The sequence below is a fragment of the Stegastes partitus genome, unplaced genomic scaffold (assembly GCF_000690725.1).
Source record: "Stegastes partitus isolate 25-593 unplaced genomic scaffold, Stegastes_partitus-1.0.2 Scaffold1849, whole genome shotgun sequence".
In the NCBI taxonomy this organism is placed as follows: Eukaryota; Metazoa; Chordata; class Actinopteri; family Pomacentridae; genus Stegastes; species Stegastes partitus.
In genome coordinates this window covers 72,279-83,059 of record NW_007579580.1, presented here as the reverse complement: position 1 = coordinate 83,059, position 10,781 = coordinate 72,279, and the positions used below count along the sequence as shown (strand labels likewise).

Here is a 10,781-nt window from a genome sequence, read left to right as displayed (position 1 = left end):
GCTGTGTCTCTCAGCACAGTGTCCAGAGCCTGGACAAGATACCAGGAGACGTGGAGGGGGCCGTAGGAGGGCAACAACCCAGCAGCAGGATCGCTATCTCCTCCTTTGTGCAAGGAGGAGCTCTGCAAAATGACCTCCAGCAGGCCACTAGTATTTATGTTTCTGCTCAAGACTGTCAGAAACAGACTCCATGAGGACAGTATGAGGGCCCAACATCCACCAGTGGGGCTTGTGCTTACAGCCCAACACCATGCAGAGCGATTGGCATTTGCTGGAGAACACCAAGGTTGGCAGAGTCGCCATTGGCACCCTGTGAGCTTTTTACGGATGAGAGCAGGTTCACACTGAGCACATGTGATGGACGTGACAGTCTGGAGACGCTGCAATTCTCTTTTGTGAGATTAATGGTGGTTCCTCCTGAGAAGGAGTGGGTTTTCCCGTATAGTGTCCAAGGTGGCGCTTTTATGGTGGGAGCAGGTCCAGAACTTTAACAAAAAGACTGCTTGTTATCTGGTGTCCCCCCTTGGTTTGGCTTTCGAGAGAGCGCCACAAAATATCCCAGAATCTCGACTCACAATTGTCGGAAAAAAATAGGGTTTTTGGAAAGTTGTTTCTTCCCTTAAAGCAATAAGAAAGAACGCCTCAAAGAGTGGAGGTAGAAAATTTTATTACCATGTTAAAATAACTTAAAAACATTTGGTTAGGTGGCACTGGGCGGTTCTTTCAACCTGCACACAGGTTATATGGGCTTCAGCTGAACTCAAGACACATGAGACACAACAGACTTGACAGCGATTTACAATTTGAACATAAATGGTAGCGTCTCATTGAAATATTTCTGGAGCATGGACTGGTCAGTTATGGTGAAGATGCATATGTGTAGTTTGGTTTATGGCCAATAGCTACACACACAACACAGTGATTCAGCCTGATACACTGTCCAGCTGGGGCAGCTTCTCTAAAATGCTGTCTAAAAGAATAAATAGGCAAATGTCAGCAATTCCTCAAAAACATAAATTACAGCTTAAAATGTGTAAAATTAAAATTTCTAAATGGATTACATTAAAACACCAGTCCATAAATGACAAGAAGGATAATTGGCTGTTATGTTCTGGCGTCTGCTCTGTTGTGGATTTGGTGCCGTACAGTCCTGGAGTCGAGGACGTTGTCGCCCATCCTGACACTGAATATGATTTGGTGAGGGAACATTGCACACACACAAGCAGCACCGTAACCAGCAGTGAAAGGCTCCTTGCTCCTGAGCTACAGTCACCTGTGGTTGGAATATGTCCTTTTTCGCTGTCCGTGCACTATGTCAGGTACTCGTACATGTCGGCGTCCACGGATGTGAGACCCAAATAGTCCAGCAGCCTCAGGAAGGCACGCGTCAGACTCATCATTGCCATCTCGGATCTGTGGAAACGAGCCGTGTCGTTCATATATGATGATTCTGAGCACCAAACGCAAAGAAAATATTATCTGCACTACATGAATGCTCACCTCAGAGCCACTTCGAACTTGAGGCTCTCCCACGTTGTCCTCCCCCAGCGGAACACCCACAGCCTGGGCAGTATCCCCGTCTTCTCAGCCTGAATCTTCCCCCAGCCTCGCACAGCACTAAAAAAATAAAAATAAAAAAATACTCGCCCGTCATATAAATTCAGCCAACACATAAACATGCTTGTTGACATTCCCCATTCTCTCACTAACAGGGGGCTCACACTGCAAACATGCACAAGTGGTTCTTCTACAGTCCACTACGAGATCCTTGGAAATTCAGAGCAACATTTGAATTTAAGCTAGACAAAGTTTCTGGAAAACTACAGGAAAACTAGCAGGTTTTGCTTTTTCCAGCAGAACTTAAGAAATGCTGACTGAGGGTCTCTGAAGCAGCCTTCACCACTTGGAGAAATCTGATCAGAAGCCAAAAATGTGGATTGTTTTTTTCTTGTTGCATATTTTATTTGGCAAACAGAGCTATCTTATTAAGAAATACCCACAGAAACATGATGCTCTTGTGGGTATTTCTTATTCGTTCCAAAAATCAATTTTTATTAATTAATTTATTTTAAAAAACTAATAAAAAATAGACAAATAAGCCAGTTAATGTTAAATATTTCCTTTGACTACAGTCAGTCAGCAGTTCCTGTTTATAATGTACCCAAAGAACTGCAGACAACCATCACTGGACACTTTGATACTAAAGACAACATAAAAATGTAGATTTACAGACATTTATTGGATTTTTGATGCTTGTTTTGGCTCCTCCAGCTGAACATCTATCGCAGACCCTTTTCTGAACAATGACTTTAATAACACTAATTGGGACTTGTGTTGAACCTGCTTTATGAATCAGTCCCCTGGAGTCTGAACTATGATCCTGTTGTGCTCTGGGAGGGCTGACTTGCCCAAACCCTCTACCCCTCTCAGCACACGGTGACAGGCACTGACCTCTTGGCCATGACAAAGTAGCGGTCCACCGGCGCTCCCAGCGTGATGTTGATGCTCCGGACCGTGTTGATGTTACGGAAGACCAGCAGCATGGGCCGTGGCATCGCTTTTAGCACCTGCATGATGTTTTCGAAGCGGTGGATGGCCATTTGCCGCATGTAGGCCGTCTCCTCTTTGCTCAGGATGTTGGACAGACCAAAGCTGCGCATGTTGATGGGTCGCTGCAGCAGCATCTCGCAGAAGAGGAAGTACTCTGCTCAGCAAACCAGAAAAGAAGCATAAGAAGTTCATTATTGGAAAACAGCAGCATTGCTTTGTTTGACACAATCATAGAAAAATAATCATGTAGTTTTTGTAATACTCACTAAAAAAAAAAGGTGGGAGCAACAAACATCCTCATTGAATTTTAATGTCCATAGGAGTTTGTTACATATCACGGAGCAAAATCTGACATTTACTGGCTCACCACATTCAAGAAGAAAGTTAAGTTTCCTCACGTTTGACCCCGAGAGCGTCGGACTGCTTCTTCATTTCCTGCTCGTCCCTCAGCACGATGGACCTCCACAGTCTACAGAGGGACTCTCTGTCTCTAGGGTCAAATGTCACAGTCAGAGCTGATCGATAAATATTCTTACAGGGTTCTATTACATCATCTCATCCGGCGCTTACTGTTCAGTGAGGTATTCGTACAAGCCGTGGTCCAAAAGCACCAACTCAGCCTTGTTGTCGGGACCTCGTCTCACCAGAACTGTCAAAGCAAAATACACGAATGAGGAGAAATGAAACCGCGAGCCTCATGGTAGATCGTAGATCTCTGTATATATATGGCATCAAACACCAGGACTGTAGACTGAAAATGAGCATCTAGCTCCTGTTAATCTAAACATTTCTTTTGAACCATCTTGTAATTCTTTCAACAGTTTATTTTTTCCCCTCTTTTCTAACACTGTGTTGGTTTCTATTCACACAATGATGTTGTTTTGGTGGTCTTTTAAATTCAGATGGTTTGAAGACTTGTCCGTTTTATTTTGCTGTAATTATAATAATAATCGGATTAGTTCCTTCAGTGTGTTACGTATCAAACCCCAGGAGTTTGAATCTGTCAGAATTTTGTCAAAGTTCCAGAAGATCTATCATAAGTTCATAAAAGAACCAAAATTGATTGTTTTGTGCGACAAAGACAGAAAATTAAAGCCTGTAGGAGTCATTGGAAGTCAAGACTGACATGACCTGCATGGTCTTTACAGTGTCTGTAAACTTTTGTTCACAACTATACTTATAATCGATGTGTAAAATGATGAAGGACATTCACCTTCATGAACACTTCATGTACAGTCATGTACTCACCATTTCCAGGATGAGGGTCAGCATGGATAAAACCAGTGTAGAATATCTGCTCAGCAAATGTTCTTATCAGTTTATCAGCAACCTGCAACAAACAAGTGTTTGATCAGCTGTTTTAATGGCAGTTTTATGACAATACTCCATTTGAAATACCAAACTGTACACAGAATAGATCGACTCACATCTTTCAATTTTAATCCTTGCCGTTTAATTTCTTCCACGTTGTTGATTTTACAGCCGCTGCAAAACTCTGCCGTCAACACTCTCTTTGAATGGAGAGAAAAAAAAGAAAACGACACTGATGAATAAAGGAGGACGGCATTAAAACGCAGGTATTTTGTACTTCAGCTAACGGCCTCACCTTGCTAGTTTGCTCCCAGAAGACTTTGGGTACGACGACAAATTTAAAGTGTTTCAGCTCCTCAGCGCATCTCTCTGAATTCCTGGCCTCATTCTCAAAGTCCAGCTCTTGAGCCAGTGTGCCCTTCAAGTCCTACAGAAGTGAGACTAAAGTAAAAGCTTTCTATTGAACAGTAACAGAGTAAAACAACCAAGAAATATGACCATTTCCTGACCTTAAGGACCCATCGGAATCCAAAACTGGGGTGCATAAACTTAACGATATCCAACAGGATCTCCAGCGTTCTGACGTCACCATCGAACCGATCCCTGAGATCAATGTACTGCACCTGTGGGGACCGCAATGTGACTTTTTACAGAATTCTAATGAACATATATTACATTTAATTGTACTGAAAGGTTGGAAATGCTAAAGCAAAATAAACAAAATATTGACTCTGGTCTCAGAACGCTCACCTTCACAGCGACGGGAGTTCCATCAAACATTTCTGCCTTGTGAACCTGAGCCAAGCTGGCAGCAGCTATAGGTTCGTAGTCAAATGTTTTAAAAAGCTGCTCCGGAGATTTGTCGAAGTCTTCTTGAAAGAGAGCATCCACCTGTTGCAGACACAAACAGAGTCCTGAGAAAGTTCAGGCTGTCCTCAACCACTCCTCTGTGTGCCTTGTTTGATCTGGAGTTCTCACCTCTTTGTACCTCCTGTTCAAGGCCTTGTCTTCCAGTATTTGCAGGGTGCGGATGTACTCGGGGGGCAGCAGGTGGTTGAAGGCACACAGACCTTGGCCTAGTTTGATGTATATCCCACCGTTCCTTATAGCTCCCTCCACCATGCAGTCTGCTGCCCTCTGGTGGCAGGCTGACATCTCCGTCACGTAGGATGGGCTGCTCTGGCAGGGGAGGACAGAGGTAGGACATGACTGCTCACACAGTGAATCCACAGGAAAGATAATCCTGTGGCCGCTTCTTCAGCTGCAATCAATATTTTTGTAAATCGACAGAGAGCTCAGAGATCGCTGGTGAAACTTTGACTAGTATGACTGAGTATGCGCTGCCATTTTACAGGCTGATAAAAACAGGCAAGTTTGAAAATCATCACTTGCACTTCTCTAATGTTTGGAAAATCTTGAAAGAAGTTGTTGTTTTAGTTTTTTTTTAAGCCAGCTTTGCCCACATTGCTGGATGTTCTCACAGAGTTTTTACAAGATCACATCAGCCAGTGGTTGTTGGTTGGTTGATGCACAAATGAAGGTGAGATGAGACGCTGGCCATCATTGGGCAGGGCAGGTGAAACTCATCGTTTCTGGGTAACACCTGGGTTCCCAGTGCCCCCAATTTTCACTGATGCCGGAAGAAGTGGTGACTCTACAAGCTATACATATTTCATTACTAACATTTTCACAGCCTCTACAAACTCGGCATTTTCATCAACTCTAGAAAAATATGCTTCCACCATGAATACATTGTCCACCAAGCTGCTGAAAACTTGCCCCTCTGTGTCCCATGTTTTACCCCTGATGTCTTATAAGTCTTCATCTATACTTCAGTCTCTCTGATTTGCTTCCATAACTTGTGTCCTCACTGCTCTGTGTGAACACAGCCTGCAGTTCAGCCATATGGTCGCATTTTCATTTTTTGGGAGGGTGAAATTTTTAATGAAACATGTAAAATAACAAGCACATGATGAGCTCACGGACTGTCATGAAGTTGAACATCTGACTAATCTTTCTGTTTTTACAGCTTCTGGCTCAGATAAAGAGTGCGATTTTGTAAAGACAACACATCTTTCAAACCTGCCAGCAGGTTTTGGGCTTGAGACGGTTAAATGTGGACGTAGTGGCTCATATTTTCAGGCAGTCTATCCTGGAAGTCATTCATGGCTCAGTTGTAAGATGAAGCACACAACAAAAAGCTGGTCAAAAAACTGTAGTGTCCAAATGCCTCGGCCACACAGTGTTTTACCAAAATATAAAAACTCATTTTTTTGTTTACAAATATTTGTTTAATTAAAATGCCACATTAGGTTATTCTAAGTCTATCTGAAGTGCTCATTAACAATGTTGAGTTGTGTCAAAATCTGCCCAGCTGTCACATTCAGGAGTGTGACAGCCAAATCTGCCTTGACCCAGTCTGACTACATGGAACTTACCTCATCAGCTCCACGCAGAAGCACATTGGTGGTCCACCAGTAATCCACAGAGATAAAGATTCCCACAGAGACAGATCTGAGGACACAAAGATAAGATGCTCACTGGTATGTCTGAAGGTTTTAAAGGGTCGGCTTCCTCGTGAAAAGGGACCAACACAGTCACTAGTAGGAAATGTGATGGATTCATGGTATTGTCGGTATGTTTTCTTGGACATGTTGGTCAGATCAAAAGGGTTTTTCTGAAAAAAATCCAAGAAATGTATAAACCGAGAGGACAATAAAATGACTTATACATCTAGTCTGGTTGGTACAAAATAGACAGAAGAAGTCAAAGTCCACGTTGTTCACAGAAATATTCAACCTCTCGCTCTCCCACTGCATCATCAGGTGCTTTAAGAAGTCTGTCATTGTTCCTGTCCCCAAGAAAGCCAAGCCCAGCTGTCTTAATGACTACCGGTCCACTGCCCTTATCTCTGTGGTGATGAAATGTTTTGAAAGACTGGTCAGAAGTTTCATCACCTCCTCCCTACCTGCCTCCCTGGACCCCCTACAGTTCTCATACGGCCAAACAGAAGACGCCATAAATCACCTGCTACACACAGCCCTGGCCCACCTGGACACTAGGAAGGGGAATTATGTGTGAATGCTGTTTGTGGACTTCAGTTCAGCGTTCACCCCCATAATCCCCTCCAGACTGGTCACTAAGCTGCAGGACCTCGGACTCTCCTCCTCCCTGTGCAGGTGGGTCTGCAGCAGGGGTGTCAAACTCTGGTCCTCGAGGGCCGCAATCCTGCAAGTTTTAGATGTTTCCTTCTTCCAACGCACCTGATTCACATGATCAGGATGGTTATCAGGCTTCTGCAGAGCTTGATGATGAGCTGATCATTTGAAACATGTTTGTACACAGCCCTGCTCTACAGACAACAGGCAACAAACAAAATGGCTTCACTGATCAACACAACTCTAGTCCAGAGCATCCAGTGCACATATGAGCTTGTGAACACTTGTGCTCATGGGGGACAGGAGATGGTTGGAAAGGGAGCAGTGAGAACGAGAGGACGGTAAGTTCACCAGATTCTCCAGAATCACAAACGCCACTGTTGTCTGTTACACTACGGTTTGAATGTACCATCATCTAGTGAATGTCCCTCTGAGCCACAGTGGTTGTTGTTCTGCAAAAGCTACAAAGTCTCACATTAAATTTGCAGATGACGTGTTTATTTCACCAGATAAAAGAAAACATCACACCCATCTCAGCTCTTTGTGAATACAACAAATGTCCCTGCAACAACCAGCATAAGAAGCATTCTGACCATTTGGTATCTTCCTGACCTTGACAATTTCTCGAACCATCTGTGTGGTATTTTGGTGCCCAGTGCACAGCTGGGATGAGCGGTGGTGCAAGAAGTACCAGCACTTCCCAGAACCAGTCTGTTTATGAAAAAACATCCATCTGCTGCCAGTCTAGTGGATGTGTTTAAACAGCTTCAAAAAGGAACGGCCTTGTGTTCAAGCACACGGAGCTGGCAAATCAGAACGAATTTATCAATGAATGAATGTGACAAATTCTCCTGTTGTCCACAACTACTGTAAGAAAAGTTCCCTTTCAGCTCAGTAAAGCAGCAGCAGGACATTTATGTTGTCAAGTCTGCAGCCTGTGATTGAAGAGGGGCCACCATGTTTACCTTCATTCAGCCAAGGACAGAGGACACGTCCATTCATGTGTTACTCTCGAAATGCACATTTAAAAACACAGTGTGACAGTTTACACTTTGAGATACAGTAGAATGCACTAAAAAAAAACCTTCATTGCTGAACTATTTTTATTTGCTTCGGTCAATATTATACTATGTAGGGGGAAAGCTCCACATCCTCCACCTCTGGCTGCACACTCTGCACCAGCAACATTCATTTGCTGAGCTGTTGCCATGACATCACTTAGACTGCTTCACAGCCATTAGACCATCATGCAATTAGCTGAGAGTGTATTTATTAATTATTACACCCTCTACTTTATATTGGCCTTCAGCCAGCCCTTTGAAACTTCCTCTGCTGTGCACCCATGAACAAAAACAGCAGATGTGCTTGGAGATGCCCACAGTGTGCCGAACACTTTGTACTTGTGTTTGTGTGTGTGTCTTATGTCAGTGCCAAAGAATTTCAATTGAGTGAATGTCGAACTCCCTCCCAGTATATTGTGTCCATTTGCTCTGAGAAACTGAGACTATAAGTCCTATATTGAATCTGTCGATGGAGATTTAAACAGACCTGCAGAACCGACCGAATCCTTCAATCACAATCCTCATCTTCCTCCTCTCTTTAGGGTTGGACACAGCATACTGGACTCCCACTGCCACCGGTACGCCGACAGAGAGGCCGACCAGCGTCTTCCACAGCAGCCCCCTGCGCTTACCTTCCCTGAAAGAAACAAACACAGTTTCTTCCATCAAGACAACAACTTTATCGTGGACAGAATTTGATTTGTGACAACAGCCTGAACTGTTTGGTACCTGAGTGAACTGAAGGATCTGGATGTCTGAACTGGCAAGCCAGGATGTGGATTTCTTCGGAGCAGAACCAGGTGATGCCGGCACAGTCTTAACTAAAGACAAGAAAAGCGCTGCATGACAATCAGAGCTGCAACGATTAATCAGCTCGTTAAGCATTAAATTAATCACCAACCCTTTTGATTAAAAAAAACAAACCCTCTACATTCTATGATTGCCTTAAATGTGAATATTTTCTAGTTTCTACAGTTTAATTTGGCAGAAATTGAATCGTTTCTTTCCTTCTCTGTGACAAGAAACATTATCTTTGGGCTGTGGAACAAAACAAGACATTTGAGGATGTTATCTGGGGCTTTTGGGAAACACTGATTGATATTTTTCACCATTTTCAAAGAATTTATAGCCCAAACCACTTACCTGTCCGTCGAGAACACAATTAACAGATTTTATTGACACTGAAGATAATTGTCTAAAACCAAACCACAGTATTTTATCTTGTTGACTTGTGACCTGTTAACCAGGCAGTGGTGTAACGTGAATAATTTACTGCTCTTGGTCGTGAACTATGAACTCTGACACATCTGGCAGCCACTTATCAATCAAGATCTAAGCTTGCTTCACAGGACAGGCTTGAAAGTGTGTTTTGAGTAAAAGCACTGAAGTGTGTGCTGGGAAGTGGAAGAGGAGGGCTGTGATGTCCAGATCAAGGACACTTTCTTGTTTTTGTTCCCTGCTCCTAAGTGAGGGTCAAAGTGCCTCCACTGGTGAAAAATTGATTTTCAGATAGCAGTGATGTGACCTGAGCACTAAACCATCAAACACGATGTGGGTCACGGAGAAGCCACGAACATCACCACAAACCCAGCTAGCAACGAGCACAACTAGTTAGCTGCTGCTGCTGGTTGGAGTTTGGAGTCAAACCAGGTTCCAGCTGCTAACGCTGAGTGAATTGTCGTGACAAACAGGTGAGTAAACTTGACGACATACATTCTTCCACATGTTAAATCACGCGACCGACCGGTCCAGTTGCTAACACGAGCAGCTCGTCACATTAAGCTACCAGTCAACTAGCTAAAGGTCATCTCGAAACGAGCGAAATAATGGGAAAACGGTTCATTTACCACTCTGAAGGTCTCCCTGGTCATGTTTCCTCTCGTCATGAAACTGCTCACTGCTCTGGATTGTCCGGAGGGTCTCCTGTTCAGCGAGTCGCCTTCACACTGTGACACCTCCTAATTAATGGACCAGTACTAGCATGACTACTATTGGTTAGCCAAAGAGTAGCAGCGCAGAGCGAGAGCGTTCCCTCCCCGCTACGTCTGTTTTCGCTTGAAATGTGTTCAACAGCAAAAATAATCTTTGGCAGCTTTATTTTGTGTCGATATTATTTCTTTACACGTTGCAATATATGGAGCCTGGATTCTAGGATCAAAACAATGTCAAAGCATCAACAGTTTTTCATATTTTTTTTCATAAATTAACTCATTTTAATGACGCAATTAAATACTCCCAATAAAAACAGATCCTGAAAAAGAATTATGATTGATGTTACAAAAGTAAATTTGTATATTTTGTGTTAGTGTTATTTATGGTCATTTACAGCTAGTCAAATGGAAAAGTGTGCCTTGTGACCAAATCGTTTGGGAACCCCTAAGTTACACCAGGGCTGTTAATTTTTGGCTTCTTGCTGGAATTAATTTGTTTATAAATGTTAATATTGATTATAGTTCATGGTGATTTGCGTGACCGACCTATGAAATAGTTCAGGAGAATAGGTGTGGGTGCTGGAGATGGGAGAACGCTCGCCCTTAAAGTCCTCTCACAAAACATCCCAAATAATAGAATAATAACATTAACTAGCCTGAGTTGTGTTTTGCTTCCATAAATTGACTTCACCAAAGCTATAAAAAATATGATTTCAGTTTCTTCATTTAAAGGAAGGAAGGGTTGTTATCAAAGGTCATTTTGGGGTTCT

At 43.1% G+C, this 10,781-nt stretch overlaps 1 protein-coding gene across 2 annotated transcripts; it reads right to left on the bottom strand.

Annotated features, from left to right (window-relative positions):
• Window positions 1-647: 647 nt before the first annotated feature.
• On the bottom strand, window positions 648-9,988 carry adck5 (aarF domain containing kinase 5). Of its 2 annotated transcripts, XM_008302641.1 has the most exons (15): window positions 9,928-9,988; window positions 8,810-8,901; window positions 8,568-8,717; window positions 6,300-6,375; window positions 4,840-5,040; window positions 4,612-4,752; window positions 4,371-4,484; window positions 4,157-4,288; window positions 3,978-4,061; window positions 3,799-3,880; window positions 3,121-3,199; window positions 2,949-3,040; window positions 2,452-2,704; window positions 1,501-1,617; window positions 648-1,413 (listed from the first exon to the last, which is right to left on the bottom strand). In XM_008302641.1, the coding sequence occupies exons 1-15, from the start codon at window positions 9,964-9,966 to the stop codon at window positions 1,311-1,313; spliced, it is 1,755 nt and encodes a 584-aa protein (XP_008300863.1). In that variant the 5' UTR covers window positions 9,967-9,988; the 3' UTR covers window positions 648-1,310. The 2 variants fall into 2 exon arrangements, with proteins under 2 accessions (XP_008300863.1, XP_008300864.1); XM_008302642.1 differs by lacking the exons at window positions 8,810-8,901; window positions 9,928-9,988 and having other exon boundaries at window positions 4,840-5,035; window positions 8,568-8,647.
• Window positions 9,989-10,781: the final 793 nt, after the last annotated feature.